This window comes from Macaca nemestrina, chromosome 10 (assembly GCF_043159975.1).
Source record: "Macaca nemestrina isolate mMacNem1 chromosome 10, mMacNem.hap1, whole genome shotgun sequence".
In the NCBI taxonomy this organism is placed as follows: Eukaryota; Metazoa; Chordata; class Mammalia; order Primates; family Cercopithecidae; genus Macaca; species Macaca nemestrina.
The window spans coordinates 109,535,696-109,562,559 of NC_092134.1; the positions used below are offsets into that span (position 1 = coordinate 109,535,696).

The 26,864-nt window shown below is 41.9% G+C and overlaps 1 protein-coding gene across 8 annotated transcripts in view; it reads right to left on the reverse strand.

Moving 5' to 3' along the window:
• LOC105484288 (FYVE, RhoGEF and PH domain containing 4) overlaps nucleotides 1–26,864 on the reverse strand; it is a 261,001-nt gene that overhangs the window by 17,093 nt on the left and 217,044 nt on the right. For all 8 annotated transcript variants that reach the window (XM_071071904.1, XM_071071903.1, XM_071071906.1 and 5 more), the window contains 7 exons: nucleotides 23,826–23,964; nucleotides 21,113–21,171; nucleotides 20,663–20,809; nucleotides 9,438–9,610; nucleotides 4,828–4,858; nucleotides 4,221–4,313; nucleotides 3,472–3,597 (listed from right to left, as the gene is read on the reverse strand). In XM_071071904.1, coding sequence (XP_070928005.1) covers nucleotides 3,472–3,597; nucleotides 4,221–4,313; nucleotides 4,828–4,858; nucleotides 9,438–9,610; nucleotides 20,663–20,809; nucleotides 21,113–21,171; nucleotides 23,826–23,964 — 768 coding nt within the window. The remainder of the gene's footprint in view (nucleotides 1–3,471; nucleotides 3,598–4,220; nucleotides 4,314–4,827; nucleotides 4,859–9,437; nucleotides 9,611–20,662; nucleotides 20,810–21,112; nucleotides 21,172–23,825; nucleotides 23,965–26,864) is intronic.

Consider the following 26,864-nt stretch of genomic DNA (forward strand, 5'->3'; position numbering starts at 1 on the left):
ACAGCAATAGGTCTGGGTGCCTACCCTTATCTCAAACACCAGTAGAATTCACTCCATGTCATGCCCCACTTTCCTGTTTATCTCATATCCCAGGAAAACGCCCAGCTCTCTGGTTATTTTCTCAGCCTCATCCCCAAACATATTGCTCTGTACATAATTTTTTTTTTGAGACGGAGTCTCGCTCTGTACCCCAGGCTGGAGTGCGGTGGCGCAATCTTGGCTCATGGCAACCTCCGCCTCCCGGGTTCAAGCGGTTCTCCTGCCTCAGCCTCCTGAGTAGCTGGAATTACAGGCATGCACCACCACGCCCAGCTAATTTTGTATTTTTAGTAGAGACGGGATTTCTCCACGTTGGTCAGGCTGGTCTCGAACTCCCAGCCTCAGGAGATCCGCCCGTCTCAGCCTCCCAAAGTGCTGGGATTATAAGGGTGAGCCACCGCGCCCGACCTCTGTACATAATTTAATCTAGTTCAGTCCCCATCTCCCACTTTCCCCTCCATTGGGCCCTCTGGACCTTTCACTCTAGAATCAAACTCTTCCATATCCTCAGGCTCTTTTCTCTAGTGGCGGCTTTTTTTTTTTTTTTTTGAGACGGAGTCTCGCTCTGTCGCCCAGGCTGGAGTGCAGTGGCCGGATCTCGGCTCACTGCAAGCTCCGCCTCCTGGGTTCACGCCATTCTCCTGCCTCAGCCTCCGGAGCAGCTGGGACTACAGGCGCCCGCCACCTCGCCCAGCTAGTTTTTTTTTGTATTTTTTAGTAGAGACGGGGTTGCACCGTGTTAGCCAGGATGGTCTCGATCTCCTGACCTCCTGATCCGCCCGTCTCGGCCTCCCAAAGTGCTGGGATTACAGGCTTGAGCCACCGCGCCCGGCCCTTTTTTTTTTTTTTTTCACTTCACCTTCTGTCACCTCTGAGACCTCAGGGCTGAGAACTGAGGCATGTATTCCCTGACTCTTCTTGCCTTCAAAAACCCCTGGCAGCTCTGAGGCCCATCATCATCTGGCTCTACCCATCTCTCCTACTGAGTTAGCATCTCCTCATCATCTGCCCCACACCCACTCACTCAGGAATTTCTCACTAACAGATCATAGTTCTCTGCTCTACCACAATGTCTGTGGACTTCAACATTCACATGACAAGCCCAGCTCTACTGCCTTGTATCTCTGCTGCCAGCGCAGTGCAGTCTACCTTCTCTGTCCAATCTCATGGTCACCCCCGGGACTGTCACCACCAGAGGGTGAACCATATCTGGCATGCCAGGTTCACATATCCCATTTTTTTTTTTTACCAACATCTCTCTTATTTCTAATTCATTGGCCCCAAGATGTCCGCTACCATACATCTCTGAACTTACCGAAATTATTCTGTCCACAGACCCCACCACTTTCTCATTAACCATCAGCCTGTTTCCCAGCTTTCCTGCTCTTTTTATCCAATTGAGACTTCTCTTATTCATTATTAACTCTCTGATGCAAATACTTCCCTTCTCTTCCAGTGTTTTTCTCATTGTACTTACTCTGGATAAATCCTGCTATCTGCCTTCGCTGGCCTGAGTTGCTGTATCTTGTTAGAGAAAAATCACTGCCATTAAACTGACTAGTGTCCCTTTAAATTTATAACTGTAAATTTCTAACAGGTGCCCAAGTCCAACTTTGTTTCTCTACTAGGCTCACCTTTCTCTACCCAGAGAAAATTTTCACACTTAGTCCTCTTTCTTGAATCTCCCCATCTCTTCCTCCTTCCCCTTCACTTTCAACTGATGACTCTACTTCATTCTTCAGTGAACGTACAGATATTGCACCTAAATGGAGCCAGGTGCGGTGGCTCATGCCTGTAATCCCAGCACTTTGGGAGGCCGAGGTGGGCAGATCATGAAGTCAGGAGTTCGAGACCAGCCTGGCCAACATGGTGAAACATCTGTACTAAAGATACAAAAAATTAGCTAGACATGGTGGTGCACGCCCGTAATCCCAGCTACTTGGGAGGCTGAGGCAGGATAATCACTTGAACCTGGGAGGCGGAGGTTGCAGTGAGCCGAGATCACACCATTGCACTCCAACTCGGGCAAAAGGGCGAGACTCTGTCTCAAAAAAAAAAATGTATTTAGCCAGGCGTGGTGGCTCACGCCTGTAACCCAGTACTTTGGGAGGCCGAGGTAGGCGGATCACCTGAGGTCGGGAGTTCAAGACCAGCCTGACCAACATGGAGAAACCCCATCCCTACTAAAAATACAAAAATTAGCCAGGTGTGGTGGCGCATGCCTGTAATCCTAGTTACTAGGGAAGCTGAGGCAGGAGAATTGCTTGAACCCGGGAGGCGGAGGTTGTGGTGAACCGAGATCACGTCATCGCACTCCAGCCTGGGCAACAAGAGTGAAACTCGTCTCAAAAAAAAAAAACAAAAAAAAACACAAATAAACACATATTGCACCTAAACTCCCTCATTTCTCACCACCAGAGCAACAAAAACGGCAACTCACCCACATTTGTACCCATCTTTTTCTTTTTCCCTTCTGATATAATGGAGGAAGTTTTCCTCTCCCCATCAAAGCCAGCACATCTACTTGTACTGTGGGTTCCATCTATTCTTGTTTCTCACACACATCCTTTGGCCATTATTTATCTAACATTCCTCCTCTTACTCATCATGCTCCAGCCTCATGACCTTTGGCAGTCTCATGAATAGACCAAGTTCCTTCCTAGCTCAGGGGCTTTGCATATAGACTTTCACTGTCTGAAGTTTCTCCCTGTCTCTATTGATTATCGGCTCTTTCTCAACGCCCCCCCCCCTTTTTTTCCTTTCTTTTCTGAGACAGAGTTTTACTCTTGCTGCCCAGGCTGGAGTGCAATGGCACGATCTCAGCTCACTGCAACCTCCGCCTTCTGGGTTCAAGTGATTCCCCTACCTCAGCCTCCCAAGTAGCTGGGATTACAGGCACGTGCTGCCATGCCTGGCTAATTTTGTATTTTCAGTAAAGATGGGATTTCACCATGTTGGTCAGGCTGGTCTCAAACTTCTGACCTCAGGTGATCTGCCTGCCTTGGCCTCCCAAAGTGCTGGGATTATAGGCGTGAGCCACTGCACCCAGCCCCTTTCTCAGTCTTTTAAGCATCATCTTAAATACCAACCCCTCAGATAGGTCTCTTTTTCTAACCAAAATTGGTTCCAAATCTTCCTCTGTTACTAATACTGTCCGTTTTTAACTTCTCAATTGTTTTATTTCATCTATAGTAATTTGAAATTCTTATTTGTCTGTCTTCTCCATTACAATGTAAGCTCTGTAAAGCCAGGGAACCTTTTGTCTAACGTTTTTTTCTCCGGGGCTCAGCACAGTTCTCTGCACATAGTTGGCAGCAAAATAAATTTATTAAGTGATTTGTTGAAAGTCGTTTTTGTGTGTGTCCCAAGTTGATGACTTTATATCACTTATATGGTTACTAGCAACCTTAATGATCAAGAAATCTCACTTACATATCCACATGCTCGACAATGATGCCTCCTCCGTGTCAGTGCATTGAAAGGCTCTTTACATTTCATACACATTGTCACTTCATTATCTCGGATCCATCTTGGGGCTCTTTTCCCTAGCTCAGCAGTCTAAAAAGGGAAGAAAGATTCAATTTTAATAGAAAAAAACTATAATTCCCTTTTATTATTATTTTTTGAAAGAACTTTAACTATATTGCTCAAACCATGTTCTGAAACTCAAGAACAAGGCCGGGTGCAGTGGCTCACGCCTATAATCCCAGCACTCTGGGAGGCTGAGGTGGGCAGATCATCTGAAGTCAGTAGTTCGAGACCAGTCTGGCCAACGTGGTGAAACCCTCTCTCTACTAAAAATACAAAAATTAGCTCGGCATGGTGGCATGCACCTATAATCCCAGCTACTCGGGAGGCTGAGGCAGGAAAATTGCTTGAACCCAGGAGGCGGAGGTTGCAGTGAGCCAAGATTGCGCCACTGCAATAGCCTGGGTGACAGAGCAAGACTCTGTTTCAAAAAAAAAAAAAAAAAAAAAAAAGAATAAAAAAAATTCAAAGAAGTTCAAGTAGAATGAAAAGTCACTCACTATTGTGTTCATCTAAGAAAGAATGAGATTCTGTCTAACCAGCCAGTTCTGACATTGTAAAGGGAAAAGGCTGGAGAACAAAATGATTAGACAGATCTTCTGCACCTGCAAAGATATGAAAGAGCTTGAAGTTAAGAATTTAATTCAACTCACAGAAACCTCTGAGTGAATGTCATTATCCTTTGCAATTGCATTTCTGAAGGTTTCATGCCTTTGATGAAAAGCATCGATGGTTTCTTGAAGGGCCTAAAGTATAAGTAAAATTCAAAGCACACATTAAAGTTTCTCATATAAACCAACGAATATACTTTATCAAACAAATATCTATGATAGGAATCATTTTGAAAATTAAGTGAACCTGTTCTGATGACTGCATATTAAAACACACACAATATATGCACATTTGTATACACATAGATGTTACTAAAAAACAAAAGTGAAAATAAGCTGGGTGCGGTGGCTCACACCTGTAATCCCAGCACTTTGGGAGACTGAAGCAGGCAGATCGCTTGAGCTCAGGGGTTTGAGACCAGCCTGGGCAACATGGCGAAACCTCATCTCTACGAAATACAAAAAAAATTAACCAGGCATGGTGGTGCACGCCTATAGTCCCAGCTACGTGAGAGGCTGAGATGCAAGAATTGCTTGAGCCCAGGCACAGGCTGCAGTGAGACATGACGCACCACTGCACTCCACACTGGGTGAGAGTGAGACTCTGTCTCAAAAAAAAGAAAGAAAAGGAAATAGAAATGAGGCGTACCTTGATCCACTCTTCTTTGTCTTGCGCAGAACTAAAACAAAACAAAATTAAAGTGAATGTAAAGAACATTAATGCTTCACAGCCAGTGAATAAAACTATGCTTTCATGTTGTTCCAACTTTCTGGAAAATTCAGGGATGTTACGGAAGGAATTAAAATAAAAATTAATCTCTGGCAATTAAACAAATAAAAATCTTAAAAACAGGTTCAGACTATTCACTGACTTTGGTACACATCAAATTTGATGGGGCTAGTTAGGTTTAGCTTCCATTAATATACTGTCCAGACATGAAGTCTAATCACCATCATCCGGTTAGATATATCAGGTGACTGTATATATAGCATTACACTGAATATACAACAGCTAATCTTCCAGTTTTCTAAAACACATGAAGGCTACTAAAGGCTACTAATCACAGCCCATCTTAGAAGAGATAGTAATTATCTTTGAGAATCTAAAATATCTCTGTAAAGCCTTAGGGAGCTATTTAACATTTCCTTTGATAAACAATTTAATTTTATTTTCCAGTTCTTAGAAGGCTTTAGGCAATACCAAACCTAACCCCTTTTAGATAAAGAAAAGCATATAAAAATTTTAAATGCCTATAGGAAGGAGGTGTTACAGATTAAGAGACCCCAGTGTTTAGTAATTATCCTTAGAAAACAAATTTCCTTGACTGTCGTCAGGTTCCCTTTTTCCCTATAAGGCAAACGTTATTTCCTCTTTCTTGCAGGTCGCTTATGTTGCTGGCTGCTATCACAGACCGCATTTGAAAAATCCTCCGTAGTGGAGTCTGAACTGGGTAAGATCTCCAAATTGAAAAATTCTGAAGAGGATGAAAGAGTGTGCTCTATCTGTTTGTATGTGCTTGGTAGAGGGGCTAAGTTTGAATTCTAGCCTGAAGGTCACCTGCCTGCCCACAGGTATGAAATATGCATGAGGCTAGCTGAAGGATTGTTTCTGTGTCACAATCTATCTTTCCAGCAAATTGATTATTGAACACCATGATGTGCCAGGAATGCTGCTGGAATCTGTGTCCACCAAGTGGAAGCTTCTGCTCATTGTTCACCTGGGGGCTTCAATCTTGCTTCTCAAAAAAAAAAAAAAAAAAAAATTAAAAATTAAAAAACTCTCCCTATTGCTCTGCCTTGCCACCACAGCTCTGTTGCCCTGGAAGCACAGTTATTTGCTAGCTGCTTTTAGCCTTTCAAATGCAGAGACACCCAACAAGTCTTTATAGCTTTTCATTTTAGTTTTTAGTTATGGTAGATTGTTTTCCCCCTTATATTTTTATTTCCACTTAGCCATAGAAAACCATAATGGTATTCTATATATAAAACAGAATACTTTTTATCTTTTTGAAAGTAGAAGAAGCAGCACAAAAGTACTTCAGTCTTGAGGCTGACTCACACCTTAGCAAGAAAAGTGGGGTCCTTTTTTCCCAGTTAGCTTCAGAATCAAATACTCTTTCAGTATCTCCAAATATATACCCAAGTTTTGATTCCACATAATTCCTATGGCACTCTGACTTTCTTGGAACTTCAGTGTTTGTCCCATTCTTAACAGAGCATGATAGGCTGGGTGCAGTGGCTTAGGCCTGTAATCCCAGCACTTTGGGAGGCTAAGGTGGGCAGATCACCTGAGGTCAGGAGTTTGAGCCCAGCCTGGCCAACATGGTGAAACTCTGTCTCCACTAAAAAAAAAAAATTAGCTGGGTGTGGCGTCATGTGCCCATAATCCTGGCTACTCTGGGAGGCTGAGGCAGAGGAATTGCTTGAACCTGGGAGGAGGAGGTTGCAGTGAGCTAAGATTGCACCATTGCACTCCAGCCTGGGTGACAAGAGTAAAACTCAGCCTCAGAAAAAAAAAAAAAAAGAGCATGATAGATCATACTGAAAATAATCACTTAATTCAGATGTTCAATATCACCATATAAGCACAAATATAACTAAAGCAATGAGATTAGGTAAATAAAAATTTTTTGACAGAATAACCATGTTTCCAATAAGAAATGGAAGGTATCCAGTACTGTGTGTTGGAATGTTATAAAGTGATGACTGCCTGTACTTAAGAAAATTCCTCACCAATTAGCCCCATCTTGATGAGAAAATAGCCCAACTGGCTAAAGGAGGACTGAAAGTATCCATTCAGGCAAACTAAGAAACCTTAGAAATATCTCCCCTGTAGTTACACACATCTCTTGGGTTTGCAGATTGGAAGTGTGCTGAAATTTCAGAGTCAGCAATGCCTTCATTCTTTCTGCAATGAAAACTATGATGATCAGAACTCTTGATGAGGCTGGGTGCGGTGGCTCACGCCTATAATTCCAGTACTTTGGAAGGCCAAGGTGGGTGGACCACCTGAGGTCAGTTCGAGACTAGCCCGGCCAAAATGGCGAAACCCCATCTATACTAAAAATACAAAAGTTAGTAGGGCTTGGTGGCAGGCACCTATAGTCCCAGCTACTTGGGAGGCTGAGGCATGAGAATCACTTGAACCCAGGGTATGGAGGTTGCAGTGAGCCAAGATCATGCCACTGCACTCTAGCCTGGGCAACAGAGCGAGACTCTGTCTCAAAAAAAAACAAAAAAACAACAAAAAAAGAACTATTGATAGTGTTCCTTGTTGCCAGGGCCATTAGCTCAGTAAATCAACCACTGAGTGAGGACTCAGTCAAGAGCCTTCAGCAGAGCATCATATATTCTGCCCTTGGGTTTGAGGGGCTAGGGCCCGAACCCACCATGAGGTAGGGAAACAATGACACTCAAAGGCAAGTTTCAAATGCTACCTGCTCCCTGAGGAAAAGGAAGTTCAGTACATATTCTCTGTGGCAAATCAAAGAACGGGCTGTTTCTTCAAACTTTCCCAGCCTGCCCACATTCCAAAACTGTAAATTCACCAATTCTTGGACTCCCTGGGTACAGATACCTGTTAAAATGATTTATTCTCTTTTAAAATCTGAAATTTCAGCTTTTAAGCAGTTACTAAGTACGAATATTCAGGGTAAATTCCTCTGAGCAGCCAGAAGCATAAGCTAATGGTGGAAAGGACCAGAAGAATATTCTGAGTCTTCATGGATTCTGGGATATTGACACCACTAGAGCTAGGATTGGTTCTTCACCCTCTGCTCTGTGACCCCCTGAAGCATCTAAATTTTTACCAGGCCATGCATTAGAACAATAAATGGATGACTTATTATTATTTTTTGAGACAGAGTCTCACTCTGTTGTCCAGGCTGGAGTGCAGTAATGGGATCATGCCTGGCTAATTTTTGTAGTTTTAGCAAAGACGGGGTTTTGCCATGTTGGCCAGGCTGGTCTAGAACTCCCGATCTCAAGTGATCCCCCCACCTCAGCCTCCCAAAGTGTTGGGATTACAGGTGTGAGCCACCGAGCCCAGCTTGGAAGACTGTTTTCTAAAGCAGGTATTTCAAAACCTGACAGCACTCTGTATTCCAGAGGTTCATGCATGAGGTAGCTCTGATCAACTGCAGTGGTTCTCATGGACTTTTTAATCCTTTAAAAATGGTTACGGGCTGGGTGCAGAGGCTCATGCCTGTAATCCTAGCATTATGAGAGGCTGAGGTGGGCAGATCACCTGAGCTCAGGAGTTCAAGACCACCCTGGTCAACATGGTGAAACCCTGTTTCCATTAAAAATACAAAAATTAACTCAGGAGGCTGAGGTAGGAGAATGGTGTGAACCCAGGAGGCAGAGCTTGCAGTGAGCCGAGATCAGGCCACTGCACTCTAGCCTGGGAGACAGAGCGAGACTCCGTCTCAAAAAAAAAAAAAAAAAAAAAAAAATTTGCCAGGCGTGGTGGCAGGTGCCTGTAATCCCAGCTACTCAGGAGACTGAGCCAGGAAAATCGCTTGAACCTGGGAGGCAGAGGTTGCCGTGAGCTGAGATCATGCCATTGCACTCCAGTTTGGGCAACAAGAGTGAAATTCCATCTCAAAAAAAACAAGTAAGGGAAAAAAAAAAAAGGTTATGGCTAGGGGAATGTTAGCCAGAACTCCAAACCTTTCTCTCCCAATAAAAACATAACAAGAGCCATACCTTCTAGAAGTCCTGGTTGTCAGAGGCCACCTGAGTCCCTAATGGCTCCCTTCATGTATTCTGCAACTATGGTGGGAGAAGTTTTACCCTTACCACCCTGCCTCTTACGAACATTTCTTTCCATTCAAGTGCCCCTAAGGCCCTAAAGTGTAGAGTATCTGAAAGACTCAGAGATTAGCATGGAATAACAAGCATCAACAAATATTTGTGGACCAAAAGGAGGGGTGGAAGGATTAGGAGAGAACCTTTGCCTGTAAATCAAGGTACTGGCTTGATGGCAATAATTTCATCCTCTGAGTACCCTGTATTTCTGAAGAGTTAATCAATTTACTGAACGCTTACTGTCAACAAACCACTGTCCTAGGCACTATGGAGGAATTGAGAGAGAGGAGACATGACTTTTCAAGAACCTACAGCTCTGCATTTATATCCAACCAGAGTCCCAGAGATCTGCAGTATTCACTTGGGGAAAACCCTCAGAGCCATTCTGTTCTAATGATTCATTCTGATGCTTGCTTTTGGAAAGCAGTGTGATAGAAATGGTTCCCTTACCTGGCCTGCAGTTCCAGTGTTCTCTCTTTCCCAGATACCTGGAAAGTATGTGGATATTCTTCATTTTGAGTCTCTACAATTTTCATTCCATCAATGCCAACCCTGGTTCGAACTGTGAATTTAGAGCCTACCAAGCTGAATCTGGGCACACAGTACAGCAACATGTTGTTGAACTGCAAGGAAGGAGAACATATATCAGTAAAGAAAATAAATAGGGGAAACTGATCAGTGTTTTTTTTTTTTTTTTTTTTGAGACGGAGTCTTGCTCTGTTGCCCAGGCTGGAGTGCAGTGGTGCGATCTCGGCTCACTGCTAGCTCTGCCTCCCGGGTTCACGCCATTCTCCTGCCTCAGCCCCCCGAGTAGCTGGGACTACAGGCGCCTGCCACCACGCCTGGCTCCTTTTTTTGTATTTTTAGTAGAGACGGGGTTTCACCATGTTAGCTGGGATGGTCTGGATCTCCTGACCTCGTGATTCGCCTGCCTCAGCCTCCCAAAGTGCTGGGATTACAGGTGTGAGCCACCGTGCCCAGTCGGAAACTGATCAATTTTAAAGGCAGCCCTAGACAAAAATTCTAAGTAATTTCTAGAGAACACAGTACTGCCTGCATGAGAAAAATTATTTTCTAAAACATTGAGGTTTATGCTTGTATAAAAAATCATATTCTCGCACTTTGAAAAATATATTTCCCATTCATGACTCATACATATTTTATTGATATTCATTTAAAACAACAGTTTTGTACTACTGTACTAAGCAAATTAGTTCAATAAATTCACAACAAATTACTAAGGACCTTTTGATGTACCAGGAGCTTAATTTCTTAACCTTTTAAGTTCTTTTTTTTTTTTTTTTTTTTTTTTGAGACGGAGTCTGGCTCTGTCGCCCAGGCTGGAGTGCAGTGGCCGGATCTCAGCTCACTGCAAGCTCCGCCCCCCGGGTTTACGCCATTCTCCTGCCTCAGCCTCCCGAGTAGCTGGGACTACAGGCGCCCGCCGCCTCGCCCGGCTAGTTTTTTGTATTTTTTAGTAGAGACGGGGTTTCACCGTGTTAGCCAGGATGGTATCGATCTCCTGACCTAGTGATCCGCCCGTCTCGGCCTCCCAAAGTGCTGGGATTACAGGCTTGAGCCACCGCGCCCGGCCAACCTTTTAAGTTCTTAAACACAAGAATTTCTCATTGATGTATCTTAGAGGGCAAGTCTAAAACTAGGTGTTAGAAGAAGAGAGTAATATTTAGCAATTATTATTACATCGGAGATAGGGTCACACTCTGTCACCCAGGCTGCAGTACGGTGGTGCAATCATAACTCACTGCAGTCTTTAACTTCTGGGTTCAAGCCATCCTTCTGCCTCAGCCTTCTGAGTAGGCGGGACTATAGAAACACACCACCATGCCCAGTTAGTTTTTCTTAGTAGAGATGAGGTCTTGCTATGTTGCCCAGGCTGGTCTTGAACTCCTGAACTCAAGAAATCCTTCTGCCTTGGCCTCCCAAAGTGCTGGGATTACAGGCCTGAGCTACCACGCCTGGCCTCAATTAAAAATTGTTTTTGTAGACATAGGGCCTACCTATGTTGCCCAGGCTGGTCTTTAACTCGTGGCCTCAAATGATACTCCCGCCTCTGCCTCCGGAAGTGCTGGGATTATAGTGTGAGACACAGCACCTGGTCAGCAATTTTTTTTTTTTTTTAAACCGGACTGTTGAATGTTAAGCTTTTAAAAAATAGCCTATTTATTAGTTCAAATCTCATTAGAACATGTGGGGTTTGGACATTAAACCCTACATAAAAAGCAAGCCACAGGGCCAAGGTCTCTGTGATCCCACAGTGCTCTTGAATAGTATTATGAATCCTTAAGTCTTGCTTAAAAATTTACCACATATGGGCCAGGCGCGGTGGCTCACGTCTGTAATCCCAACACTTTGGAAGGCTGAGCGGGGTGGATCACCTGAGGTCAGGAGTTCGAGACCAGACTGGCTAACATGGTGAAACTCTGTTTCTACTAAAAATACAAAAAACTAGCTGGGCACGGTGGCGTGCACCTATAATCCCAGCTACTCGGGAGGTTGAGGCAGGAGAATCACTTGAACCCAGGAGGCTGAGGTTGCAGCGAACTCAGATTGTGCCATTGCACTCTAGCTTGGGCAACAAGAGCAAAACTCTGTCTCAAAAAAAAAAAAAAAAGACTTTACCACATATGATTTTTCTGAAAAGCCATCAGTTTTATTAGAGGTCTTTAAAGGCAGCGCCTTATTCTTTACAAGATGTACTTTTAAAAATGAAGACTATCCCTGTCTCTACAAAAAATACAAAAATTAGTCAGGTGTGGTAGCACGCACATATAGTCCCAGCTACTCAGGAGGCTAAGGTGGGATCCCTTGAACCAGGGAGGTAGAGGTTTCAGGGAACCGAGATCACGCCACTGTACTCCTGCTTGGGTGATAGAGTGAGATTCCATTCAAAACAGGAAAAAAAAAAAAAAAGCACGGGCTATTAATTGCATGAAAAATGGTATGTTAGAAGGCTGACACGATAGAAATTCACTTTCAAAGACTTTATGAAATTATTTAGTTCACTTTTGACTATGTTAAAATATGCAAAGAAATAAAACCGTAAATATTTGTGTTAATTTGAGGGCAGATTCCTGAGAGAAGATCTATACTCATCTTCTTCATATTTATTGCTTCTCAAGTTGTTTCTAGGGTTACATGTATTTTCTAAGACCAGAGCAATTAGGGAATAAAATTGCTTTAAAATTTACTTTCCCAATAGCATGTGGGCTAAATTCAACATGGTTTTTATTTTACTTGCTTCATCAAGATTTCTCAATTTATTAATTCTTCAAATTTTCTCTAAAATTTTACTTTCAGCTGAGTACTATTATTAGAAGAGGCTCTGAAGCCAGACAAGAAGCTCTCAAACCTGCACTCTACCTCTTATGAGCTGTGCAAACCCTCATGCCTCGAGGTCATTATCTGTAAAATTCACAGGTTGCTGAGATTAAATGGAACAAATGTGAAGTATGTAGAACAGTGCTTTGCACAGACTAAGTGCCTAAATTCAACAAGTCTTCTCATTTTATTCTCCTTGGGACTTGAGTCTAGATCCGTCCTGCTAGGCCCTCTGTTCAGTTTCACATTGCTATGAAGACAAGAAAGGTTGATGGGTATGTAAAACATTCCAACAAGTTTATGTGACGGTCTGTAATAGTCATTCTGGATGTTAGTTTCTCACAGTTGTTTTCTCATTTTGTAAGTTTCTGTATCCAGTGTTATAAATTTCAGTTCCACACTGGAGAATGTAGAAATAAATGATTACATCTGTAATGATCACATTACAGATATATCCGAAGATATAACCTATATCCTGGAAAAAAAGACAGAGCTGTTTTTTTTTTTTTTCCTTAAATAGAGATGGGGTACTGCTATGCTGCCCAGGTTGGTCTTGAATTCCTGGGCTCAAGAGATCCTCCAGTCTCAGCCTCTCAAATATATCCTCTTGGGGTGTAGGCCTTTATCACTAACTGTCCACTGTATCTGAATCTGGCAATGACACCCTCATTATACATAGATTTTAGAGATCTGAAAAAAAGCTCCAAAAGGTTTTTATCACCATCCATATCATTGTCTGATTAAGGCCACAGCTTGCTTGCTAAGTTTTCCTGTTAACACTTCTATCAAGGCCTTCTCAGGAGGATATTTGGTTGAAGCTGTGAATGTTGCAGGAGCTGCAGAGCCACCAGCACAAGGGACAGAGGTCACACATTCCAGCCATCAACAATAATCAAATTGTTCCTGCAAACTGAGTGACAAATGTAATGGTATGGCATAAAATTTGTGAGTTATCTGATACTTGTCCTCAAGTTGGCTTTTAAGTTCAGCACTCATGCTGTTTTATAGAAACAAGTCCATGAATATGAAGGTTTTTAGCATTTACTATTTGTAGTTATGCTCACATGACAGATTATCTTATAAATGTGTATGTTTCTCCTTCCCTTTCATGCTTTCAGGACTATATTCCCTCTATTATATTCTCCCTAAATGGGACTTCACATATATCCTTTTCTTCTTTGCATAGGTGAAGGTGGGAGCTCCTGCACGACAGAAATCATTGCTTACAAAGAAGATATCATATATAGGAAGAAACCAAGTAGCTCGTCCTGTTCCCTCCATGAACCTTGCTCCTGTAGCAAAAGCCACCACCACCTTTCACAAATAATTACTTCCCCCTGGGTTTTCCCTGATACTGAAAAAAGAAATTATAGCAACTATGGTATGAAGAACATTGACTTTCCCTTTTAGGGTAGGAGATTCCCTTTTATTTCATGCCCACAGCTTAGAAGTAGTGATCAGTGAAGCAATCTCAGACTAGCGAGGCAATTTCTACAAGTCCTAGGTTGTGATAAAAACTACAAGCCTTGGCTGGGCGCGGTGGCTCACGCCTGTAATCCCAGCACTTTGGGAGACTGAGGTGGGCAGATCATGAGGTCAGGAGATCGAGACCATGCTGGCTAACACAGTGAAACCCCGTCTCTACTAAAAATACAAAAAATTAGCCGGGCGTGGTGGCGGGCGCCTGTAGTCCCAGCTACTCGGGAGGCTGAGGCAGGAGAATGGCATGAACCCGGGAGGCGGAGCTTGTAGTGAGCCGAGATTGCGCCACTGCACTCCAGCCTGGGCGACAGAGCGAGACTGTCTTGAAAACAACAACAACAACAACAACAACAAACAACAAACCTCAATATTATTAAAAACACAGGGAGGGAGGGTCTTTCTTGATCTCTACTGTTCAAGTATTTATTTCAAGCCTCTAAAAATATGTTTGACTGAAATAATTCAATTTTGTTTTCTCACCAGTGACAATTTCATTAATGTTTGTTTCCAAAGGTAATAGGATATTGGTGGAGAAAATTTCTAGTGCTTTTTCTGTGTTCAAAGATTAAATAAGGGAAAAATAATCTGACTCTATCAAGTTCCAAGGAAATAAGGAACAGAACAACTCCAAAGAGCCAAGAATAAAATGTCTTGGTTGTTTTGCGGGGTAATTTGCTGCTTTTATTTTATTTTTTTTAAACTTTTGGATGTCAGACAGTTTATTTCAAGAGTACCTGCCATAGTAATGTGTAAAAAGTATGTGTTGGAAACTTAATCCCTAATGCAGAAGTGTTGGGAGGTGGGGCCTAATGTAAGTGTTTGGGTCATGAGGACTCCAGTAATCTATGAATTAATCCAGGAATAGACTAACGCCAATTATAAAAGGGCTTGAGGCCATGAATTGGATTTCTTGCTCTCTCTCTTTCTCACCATGTGATGCCGGCCTTCTGCATGTTACGATGCAGTAAGAAGGCCCTCACCAGATGCCAGCCCCCCAATCTTGGACTTCCCAGCCTCCAGTACTGTAGAAAATAAACCCCTGTTCCTTATAAATTAGCCAGTCTCAGGTGTTCTGTGATAGCAACATGAAATGGCTTACGTTAAACAGCATCCTACATTAAAATAAAAAACCATGAAAAAGTGTGGTGTGGAGACATGAAAACATGCAAACACATGAAGATCATTTAAAAGCAGATAGAGGATTCTAAATATAGTTTGGTTTTCTAGACAAATGTAATATCTCAAGTGTAGGAAACAGAAAACTAGCCCTCATTACCTTTCTAGAGAGAAAAGAAGATAAAAATGGTGCTTCTGAAGTTTCTACAAGCAAAAGAACAAGAGGCTCCATGGGAATAAATGTGCACTGGCGAGGCAGGATTCTGTGACAAGCACAGCACTGGAGAGGGTGGATGAAAAGAACCAACATGACACTGGAAATGTTTCTAAGATGGTCTTCAAAGAATGAATGTGGCTCTCCTAAAATTCCTGCCACGTGACCTCATTCTCCTGGGAGGCAATGGCATGATATGTTTGATGGCTTAAAGTAGCTGGAACAGGAGGAGTCTTTTCCTCAGTCACTGACTGCCATTTTCCCCAAGGTTCTTTGCCACCTGTCCTCCAAAGAGCTGTTTAATTCAGCTCTGCACCAAGATATTCAACATAAACCTCTTTCCAAAATAACTCCCAAATGTGAAAATTGGGCCGAGGCAATTGGTTAGACCCAGAGCTCAGAGTTTAACTGCAGAGGCTGTCACATTAATGAGGAAGAAGAGAAAGGAAAATGATCCTAGCACCTAAAAGGCAAAGACAGAGGAAAGACATTGGCTCCCAGTTATGTTGTCTAGAATGGTGTATTAAGCATGTCTTTTTATTTATGTATTTTTGATTTTAGGCATCTTAATGCCTTGTTGACACTGACAGGACTGCCCCTCCCAAGGTTATCCAATTCCTAGAGAGTAACACGCCTTTCATGTGGAAATCAACCAATTCAGAACTCATACCTGCAGTCACCTCCTGTATTGAACACTTACTCTCTGGGCCACTATTCTCCTGCCCCAGTCACCTCAGGGCCAGGACAACAGACCCTAAGCCCGGCCCCTAAGCCCTAAAGAAATTATTCCAACTAGCCATTCCTAATCCTGATGCTCTGTCTTGCCCATTCCTTCCTGCAGAAACCACAATAAAGGCTCTTGCCCACGTTTCTGCTTGCTCCTCTGCCTCCTGATGCTGGTGCTTTCCCACTGCTCTCCCGCTTCATATGCCACACCCCCACCCCACCCCGATTTGCCTTTCTGATGGCAATCATCTGACCTTTTATAACAGACCTCTGAAGAGGACTCTGAACCCTAACATGACACATCCTTGTTTTCTATCTAGCTCTCTATATTACCTGTGAAAGAAGTACTTCTGTTTAGCACAAATGAGAACTTTTACAGTTAATCTGGTAAAAATACACATTTTTAAATTATGAAGATATTCACATACCATAAAATTTACTCTTTTAAAATGTACAAATCATGGTTTTTAGGATATCTGTAACAGAACATTTTACGTCTCTAAAAGGGAACCTCGTATCCATTTTCCATTCCTTGCTAGTATTAGGGAACCACTGATTACATCCTGTCTCTATGCATTTGCTTTTTCTGGACATTTCATATAAATACTGTAGATGGTCTGTTGTAACTGGCATCTTCCACTTGATACAACATTTTAAGGTTAATCCATGTAGCATTCATAAGTTTTTATTCCTTTTTCTCAACATATACTATTTCATTACATGAACATACCACATTTTGTTTATCTGTTCAGTTGATGGACATTTAGGTTGTCTCAAATTTTTTGGCTACTATGAATAATGCTGTTATGGACAAAGATGTACAGGTTTTTGTGCAGACACACGTTTTCAATTTTCTTGAATTATAAAAACTTGGAGTAGAACTAGTGGGTCATATAGCGACCAAATTCTTTTAAAAACATGACTGTTACAAAAAGACTTTTAAAAGTTTGTGGAAAAATGGAATTAAAAGAAAAAATTTTATTTCAACTTAAGGTCTACCAAGTTCAATTTTGTAATCAATGATAGCAGTCATTTAATCCATCCTAAAGAACTGAGGGTCCTGAGAATTTTACCATGGCAATGCAGTAGTTTTTACACTATTAACTGAAGAAAATGGGTGTCCTTTACAGATTCTTTAAGATTAGGAAACAAAAAGAATTCAGAGCCACCAAACCAGGACTGTAAGGTGTATGCTTAATGATTCTCTGCCAAAACTCTAAAAAAATTGCACTTGTTTGATGAGAATAATGAGCAAGAACATTGTCATGGTTTAGAAGGACTCTTTGGAGAAGCTTTCTTGGGTGTTTTTCTGCGAAACTCTTTGGCTAGCTTTCTCAAAATCGTCTCATAATAAGCAGATGTTATTGTTCTTTGGCCCTCGAGAAAGTCAGCAGGCATATTGTCTTGAGCATCCCAAAAAAACACTTGCCACGACCTTTGCTCCTGACTGGACCTCTTTTGCTTTGACTGGACCACTTCTACCTGTTGGTAACCATTGTTCTGACTGTATTTTGTCTTCAGGATTGTACTGGGAAAGCCATGTTTCATCTCCTGTTACAATTTGTTGTAGAAATGCTTTAGAAGCTTGATGCCACTTATTTAAGATTTCCACCAAAACTTCTGCTCTTGTCTGCAGCTGATCTGGGTGCAACATTTTTGGTACCCATTGAGTGGAAAGTTGCTCAACTTTAAGTTTTCGGTCAGACTTGTGCAAGATGAACCCCACTGAGATGTGTGTGGTATTGGCTACTGCTTCCGCTGTTCACTGTCAGTCCTCTTCAATTAGGGCAGGAACGAGATGAATTTCTTCCTAGCGAAAGGATGTGGATGGTCTGCTGCTGCAGGTTTCATCTTCAACAATGTCTTGACCCTTCTTAAAATCAGTTACCCATTTGTAAACTGCTGATTTCTTTGTGGCACTGTCTCCATTAACTTTTCATGAAGAATCAATGATTTTGTCATTTTTGCATCCAAGCTTCACTGTAAGTTTGAGGTTTGTTCTTGCTTCAACTTTAACAGAATTCATGTTGCTTTGATTCAACCTGATGTCTTTATTTTTTATTTATTTATTTTTCTGAGACAGGGTCTCACTCTGTCACCCAGGCTGGGTAGCATGGTCATAGCTCAGTGCAGCCTGGGAACTCTTTGGCTCCAGAGATCCTCCTGCCTCAGCCTCTCAAGTAGCTACGACTACAGGTGCAAGCTACCATGCCCAGCTAATTTTTAAATTTTTTGTAGAGACAGGGAGGTCTCTGTATGTTGCCCAGGCTGGTCTTGAACTCCTAAGCTCAAGCCATCTTCCTGTCTCGAATTCCCAAAGTGCTGGTATTAGACGTATGAGCCACTGTGCCTGGTCTCAAACTGAGGTCTTACCCTTCTTAGTGCCTCAAACCAGATACTGTTTGGACATGTTATAATAAGTTACTATGGGTTTATTTTGTTGCAAAATGCTTTGAAATCTATGCATAGTTTTTTCATAATATGCATTTTCCATGAACTTTGTCAAGACCCCTTGTACTGAACACCCCTCTGCATGACAATTAGTTCCTAAGTTTGCCTTTCAATGGAGACTGGAAACAGACACAGAAGTCTCTAAGCCCCCATGACAACTCATGCCATGGTGGGTGAGATGACTGCCTCGCAGCAGAAAAATCAGACATGAATAACATCGTAAGAATGTACTGTATGCCAGTCACCAGGCAGCCTTTTCACCCATGTGTCTGTTTCTCTTTAATAACAATCAGAATGAAAGCTAATGTTTATTAAGCTACCATTCGATGTTAGCTTATTCTTTGTCAATGCATATTATTATTATGATTCTTCTTATCATCTTATTAGATATAGAAAGGGACTGAAATTCATTAGGATAACAAAGAGTAAAGGTCAGGTGGACAGAGTCCAAAAAAAAAAAAAATGGTCTGGATGCCCCAGGAAGTGCTCTTATATTTGAGATAAGCCTCAGACTGTCATTTCCAGGAAGTGAAGAAAGGGCCAAGGACTGATTGCAGTGAGAAAGAACTATCTAGAGAACTCATGTACTTTTCCCATAGATATTTTAGACATAAGTCTTACAACCAGGCCTATATATATTTTTAGCCTAGAAAGATTAAAAATAGTGACTACAGAGGATTAGGAAGAGAATTGATGTCAGGAAATGACACACCAACAAAATATCCAGGAAATGGTACCCAATTACCTGAGAATGAAAGAGAAAATCTGAAACAAGCAAAAGGAGCATTTCCGAAAGTATCATATCCCACATGTGTAAAGTTAAATTGTTGTCAGTATGTGCTACTGCAGTAAATTATACAGTCAAAGGATCCTTGGGGTGTTGCTTTGTCAGCCGTAAACCTTTGTGGCCAGTGGCTCCTTTGCCTGAGATCTGCTTGGGCCTGCTGGGCTCATTCTGCCCATTTGGCCTGGCGGGCTGCGCTTGGCTTGTGCTACCAGCCCAGATCCCACACCTGCCAAGGGCGAGCCTGGAGCAGCAAGGGGTACGTGAATGAGCGAGCACAGGTTCTGGGTCATGCGCACAGCCAGGCATGCCGGCTACAGCAAGGGGAGCATTTCCAGGCACCAGCATGGGTGCCGGCTCCCTGCAAAGCTATGGCTGGACCAAGCATACCGCAAGCGGCTTCCACTGCTGGCACTGGGGAACATGTAGGGCCACACCAAGCCACCCTCAGCACCCCCTTGGCTTCCCTCCCATGCTCATTGGCACCCAAAGTCTAGAAGAGGCTGAGACACCAGGGGGCTGGCATATCAGCACTGTCCCCAGTGTGTGCACACCCTGCTGGTTTGCAACAGCACCCAGGCTTGACCCCAAATTTGCTCCAAAATCGGAACAGGCATTGGGAGCAGGGAGAGGCCAGGCAGTGGGAGCAGGCATTTCTGAGCCTGCAGGGGTACAGGGGGCTTCCCAGGAATGCCTGGGTCAGCAGCTGCGACTGGGTAGCTGCCCTGGCCATGCCTCTCCTGCTGCAACCAGCATCATTGCAGCACCGCTCCAGATGGGCCACTACTGCTGGCCATCCATACCAAGTATACAGAAAAATTACAGAAAAATACGTTACTTAGAATATTTCCCTAAATGGAATCCCTAAATGGAATATCCCCTAAATGGAATGTTGACTAAAACAGGTTAGATATAATTGCTTTGGTGAATAAGGAAACATTCTACTTTTCCACACTGTATACAACTATTTTTATATATAATTCCTTTTTTTAGATGGAGTCTCGCTCTGTTGATCTCAGCTCACTACAACCTCCACTTCCCAGGTCCAAGCAATTCTCCTGCCTCGTCCTCTTGAGTAGCTGGGATTACAGGCACCTGCCACCACACTCAGCTAATTTTTGTATTTTTAGTAGACTGGTCTCAAACTCCTGACCTCAGGAGATCCACTTGCCTCGGCCTCCCAAAGTGCTGGGATTACAAGCATGAGCCACCGTGCCCAGTCACATTTTTATATACAGTTCTTTTTTTTTGAGATGGAGTCTCGCTCTGTTGCCCAGGCTGGAGTGCAGTGGTGCCATCTTGGCACCACTGTTCACCACGGGTTCATGCCATTCTCCTGCCTCAGCCTCCCGAGTAGCTGGGACTACAGGCGCCTGCTACCACGCCTGGCTAGTTTTTTGTATTTTTAGTAGAGACGGGGTTTCACCGTGTTAGCCAGGATGGTCTTGATCTCCTAACCTCACGATCCGCCCGCCTCAGCCTCCCAAAGTGCTGGGATTACAGGCGTGAGCCACCACGCCCGGCCTATAGTTCTTATATGACTTGTAACACTATAATACTCACTAAGAAAAGGTAGCGTTCTTGTGCTGATGTGTTCCGAGCAGCTAGTTTGAGGATCTGTCCTTCTTTTATTAGTTCATTTGAAGGGTTTACAATGTCTTCTTCTTCTCCCAACATTTCATAAATCTCTAAGAGTTTCTTTAGGTTCTCCTAGGAAATTAAAACAGCAAGATCACATACAGGCAAGTTTCAACCTAGTAGTTTTAATAATACTATGACCTTAACTAAAATGTAAATTCAGAAGGGATTAGGAGTAAGCATACATTTTGATATAAATTCCATCAGTTATTAGCAAGTTCAGAGAGTTATTCCAGATAACATTAAACATTTCATAAACATTCTTTTTGGTTCATCTATTTCAATTCACTTTGGTCCAAATCTACATAGTATTGAGGCAGTATTATCGATAATTGTCTAATCAGAAGGCTCCTGTCTCCTCCGAAAACCACTTACCATTTTTCTTATTGCACTATTAGAATGGCTTGCTGCTGTAGATATAATTTCAAGTGATTCTAAATGGGAAAAAAAGAAAAGTAAATAAATATGCTTTGTCCTTTCTGTGCTTCTATATAGCTGAATAACTTACTAAATTAAGAAGTCTGAGACCAAAGATACAACAAAAATAGTGGCATTTTCCATTTATAAACGGTATACTTTCTAAAGTTCATTTGTAAGCAAATTACTTGAAACTTCATATTTCCTTATGAAAAGTCACACATGATGATTAGGCTCACAGGTTTAATTAATCCCTAATGAACCATCAAAATTAATAAGCAGAGATAGAAACATCACTGCTTTTCCTTAGTTCATCTCTTGAGCTGTGGCCCCAGCCCAACTTATTTTGTCTCCCCCTATCCTGGATCCTGTATTGAGTGCACAGAATTGCCCAAATCAGAATAGTTCTCCAAACTGTAAACAAAAATTCAGTTTCTTCTATACTCAAAGACTTTGAAACTTACAGCGTACACTAACTCCATACTAGGTACTTTGCCAGGTACTTACGGTATCAATTCTTACACAGCCTTAAACCATTAAGTATTTTAGCTTCATTTGGCAGATGAATGAAATGGGGAAGTAATACAACTTGGCTGAGGTCACACAGCTATGCTATTGGAGGGCCAGATTTAAACACAGGTTTCTGACTCAAAAGTTCTAAAATATTTCAGGAGCAGTAAGTATTTTACTAGTTGTATGAGCAAATTAACCACTAAGCATAGCCTACTTTCTCTGGGAAAATACATTCACAATTCTAGCCTGGGTCGGGTGAAAGGGACTCTTCTGAGGCCAGTGTTGGAGGGTTTTGTTGCTGTGGCAGCTGGGAATGGGAACTCTGTGGTGTGGACATCATAGGAGCTCCAGGGGCTGCTGGTGGATGCTGGAGACCTCTTGCGGGACTGACACCAGGGAAAACCTCTCAATCCTAAATCACGTCCCGTTTTCTTCTTTTCTTTTTTGTTTTGTGAATACTGGCCTGCCTAATTCTGTTACCACAACAACCCTGAGACTTTTCAACTACATTTTTTGTCTTCTGTGCACTGCTGGACAGAATGCACTTTTGCTGCTTTCGCTTCTACTTTTAGGTCACCAAAAGCCCTTCTTCTGTGATCTCTTTAGAATTTTAGTGTAAGTAGCAATGAAAAACAAACGAAAAGGAATAAAATGCCATACCATGTCACCAACTTTTTCATTTTTGACATGGGCATCTAAGGGGATACCAAAGTCTGAGTATAGAAGAAACTGAGTTTTAATTTACATTTTAAAGAACTATTCTGATGTGGGCCATGCTGTGCACTTGATACAGGATCTAGGATACAGGAAGACAAAATAAGACGGGATAAAGCCACTGCTCTAGAGATGAGTTCGAGGAAGAGCAGTGGTGTTTCCACCCCCACCCCCACCACTAGATCTGCCACTCAAATTAAGCAGTCAGGTGAGATGGATGGAAGTGGAGACAGGGCAGAGTTCCCAGGAAGTAGTTGGTTTGAGGAGATGGCAAGTCGAGTTCATTCTACACTATGGAAGGGGCGAATGGAGAAGAGAAGTTTCTGTGATCAGTCACTCAAATGGTGGGAGAAACACATCTGAGACAGCCTGTGTTCTAGAAAAGACTAAGGATCAGGGCCAGGAGCAGTGGCTCACGCCTGTAATCCCAGCACTTTGGGAGGCCGAGGTAGGTGGATCATCTGAAGTCAGGAGTTTAAGACCAGCCTGGCCAACATGGTGAAAACCCGTCTCTATTAAAATTACAGCAATTAGCTGAATGGCTTGAACTCGGGAGGTGGAGGTTACAGTGAGCCAAGATTGTGCCACTGCACTCTAGCCTGGGCAACAGAGTGAGGCTCTGTCTCAAAATAATAATAATAATAATAAAAAGAAAAGGTTAAAGATCCAAGACAAAAAATGTTTTATGTACTTCATCTCTCATCAAGGGTCACTTATGACAGAAAACAAGAAATTACAAGGGAAGGTAGCAATGTTTTAAGGTTGTACACAAGTACCCTTACTGCTTGTTGAATATCAAGCCACTGTTATTTCTTAAATTTTCATTCATGCCTTTACAGTTGATTCACAAAAATACAGAAAAAGGTAAAGTATTATTGAAACTTATAAGCCTTTAAAAAAAAAACCCTTTCATTATAATCTAAGGAAAAAATAAGACATCTAACAGAATTAAAGTTTTCTTGGAGAAAATGTTACTGGACAATAAAAAGCACCATTTCCTGTTATGGTAGGCATGTTAGGGCAGGTGGAACCAACTCTGCTTAGGTTATTTTTACATAGTGAATGTCACCTTAGCTTTCTTGGTATGCACCAACCTATCTAATTAAACAGCAGCACTTGTAATTCTGAATGGTTGTATTCTTCCTCTGACAAGGAAATTGTGTATTGCTATTCTAGATGTCTTTAAGTCTATAATTTTATATTTCAGAGCCAGTGACTAACATGAAACCAGAAAAATAAATGTGATTTGCACTGCTCTAAACTTGTCATTTTGGCTCAAAAGTGACTTGCCTAACTGAGGTGATGATAACAATTTCCAATGAAATTATCTTCTAACAGCAACATTTGACTAAAGTAGCTGTGAGATATATTTCCCTTTGAAACCATAAGGCTGCTTGGCCACTTGCTTATTCCATAATAGAGAGAAAACAAAAAAAGCATTTACTTTTAGCATCATTCCAGTCCAGGGAATCAGGAGGCAATTTCCTTAGATAGTCCTTAAGGAGCATCTCATACCGGGGAATCCGCTGAACAGGTTCTAGCATGTGATGCTGCAAAGTTAAGCTCCCACAGATTTTCTGTTTCTGTAATGAGAAAGGTTTTCTAAGAAACATTTAAAAATTAGGTTAGCAAGTCTAAAAACTCACTGTAAAACAGAACTTTCGTCAAGGACAATATTTTTTGACAAAGTTGTCCATCACCTGCATGAAATGCAGATTTCTGGCCAGGCGCAGTGTCTCACACCTGTAATCCCAGCACTTTGGGAGGCTGAGATGGGTAGATCACCTGAGGTGAGGGTTTGAGACCAGCCTGGCCAACATGGCAAAACCCTGCCTCTACTAAAAATACAAAAATTAGCCAGGCATGGTGGCACACACCTGTAGTCCCAGCTATGCGGAGGCTGAGGCTGAGGCTGAGGCAGGAGAATTGCTTGAACTCAGGAGGTGGAAGTTTCAGTGAGCCAAGATCATGTTACTTAGCCTGGGTGAAGAGTGAGACTCCATCTCAAAAAAATAAAAAAAAATGGCCGGGCGTGGTGGCTCAAGCCTGTAATCCCAGCACTTTGGGAGGCCATAACGGGCGGATCACAAGGTCAGGAGATCGAGACCATCCTGGCTAACACGGTGAAACCCTGTCTCTACTAAAAAATACAAAAAACTAGCCGGGCGAGGTGGCGGGTGCCTGTAGTCCCAGTTACTCGGGAGGCTGAGGCAGGAGAATGGCGTAAACCCGGGAGGCGGAGCTTGCAGTGAGCTGAGATCTGGCCACTGCACTCCAGCCTGGGCAACAGAGCAAGACTCCATCTCAAAAAATAAATAAATAAATAAAAAATAAAAAAAATTAAAAAAAAAAAGCAGACTTCTGAACCCCACTTCAATCTATAACATCACAATCTTTGGGGAAGGAGATGGAGAATACGCATTTTTTTCTTCTTTTTTTGAGATGGAGTCTCACTCTGTTGCCCAGGCACACAGTGGTGTGATCTCACTGCAACCTCTGCCTCCTGGGCCCAAGTGGTCCTCCCACCTCAGCCTTCCAAGTAGCTATAGGCATGTGCCATCATTCCCAGCTACAGAATATGCATTTAAAAACACCTGATATTTCTATAACACTGAAGTTGAGAACTACCAATCTGGTGTAAGAACAGAAAGGGGGAAAAAAATCAAGCAGAATTTTAAGCAAGAAAATTCCAGATTGCTGACAACCACTTCAATTAGTCACTACAAGGGTTTGTGAAGTCACATCATTAAATCATTCTATAGAGATGTTTCAAAAGATGTGCCTGTTTAATGAGGTTTGCTAAGAACAACTGTATTAAATGACTTTGGACTCAGCAGAAACTATTTCATAATAAGGCTATGATAAATGTCATTGCCTTTGAACTTAAAAAAGACTCCACAAAGAAGAATAACAAGATCTGGGCATCTTATCTGTCAGAAAAATTTTAATTTTTCATCAGTTCAAAGCATTCTTTTTCATTAGAAACCAATTTCTGTAAATAGAACTCCATTTCTTAGGGCAAAATTAAGTCTGTATCACTTGCTTCCAAGAAGCTGTTAACAAAAGAGAGGAAAAAATAAGAAATGTTCTTGTTCCTGTTAAACAAAGCAGAAATCCCATTAAAATATATACTGAACTCACACCACGATCAGGACACTGCAAGGCATCAAAGCTATCTTAAGACATAGTGTTTGCATTTGAAGCAAACAAGTAACTAAAGGCTTCACAGAGAAGGGAACATGTAATGCAACCTCTGATGAGTGCAGGTTTTGGAGAAAAAGACAGACTAGGGAGCAAGTCCAGGGGAGAACAGGCCCACGGTAATGAAGCACGAAGTATGTTCAGTGAAAGGGACAGACAGGTTTTCTCGGCAAAAAAGATAAGTAGAGGGAAATAGAAGATGTAAAGTAAAGGTAATATGAGGTAATGATGTCAAGGTGAGTTTAGATTTGTTTCATCTAATGTAGATTTTTGTGCATGACAGTTGTATCATTAGATCTGAGCTCTATTAGATTAATCTACTACAGCGTAGCTTTAGGGGGACGGGGGAAACTAGTTTGGAAGTTGTTACGACAGACCAGGAAGAAAATAATAAGGGCCTGAAATTGGCAGAGAAGTTGAGAGAATAATAGCTTTCTTTAATAAAGTTTAAGATATTAAATTATATAAATTTAAATATGTCATTTAATTTTCCCAAAATCTATTATGTACATCAAGGAAAGTATTACTGATACTAAATATTTTATATGAAGAAACTGTGGCTTTCTAAGGTCAAGTAAGTGGCAGACTTAGAATTCTAAACTAGGTTAGTTGATTCCCAATCTACCACTCTTTTCATAAGCCATGTCGTTTGGTCATAATATGGAGAAGACAGACATTGTAGAGACAGAATTCAGAGGATGATAAGACAGTAACTACCACTATCACTACCATCACCACTATCATTTAGTGAGCACTTACCATGCAACAAGCACTATGCTAAGCAATTGGAATACATTATTTCACAGGCAAATGAACACATACAGAGAATGAAGACATGTAACAAATCAAAGATAAAGCTAAGTTGTCAAGCTCTGGTAAATGACAGGATAATGGTGTCACCTAATAAATCCAATACATATCAGAATAATTATCTACTCTACACAAGGCCTAAAAAGTCAGATAGAAAAATGCTTGGGAGCTAAAAATAGGAAAAAATGTTGACTTTGTTTGGATGACAAGATGTTCACATGCTCAGCTATTTGTACCTGGAGTTTGGGAGTAGAGAACTAGACTAGAAACAGCAATCCTAGAGGAACCTGTCTGGCAAGATAGTTAAAGGCATGCGGGAATAAGATATCACTGAAAAGCATGAAAAGAAAGATTGTAGAAGGCAAACTTTATGCTCTGCCCACGTTTCAGAATTAGCAAAAGAAGCTAGTAAAAATCAAAGGAGCCCAGTAAGGTAGGTGAGTGTTTAATTACAAAAGAAAAGAAGGTTAAA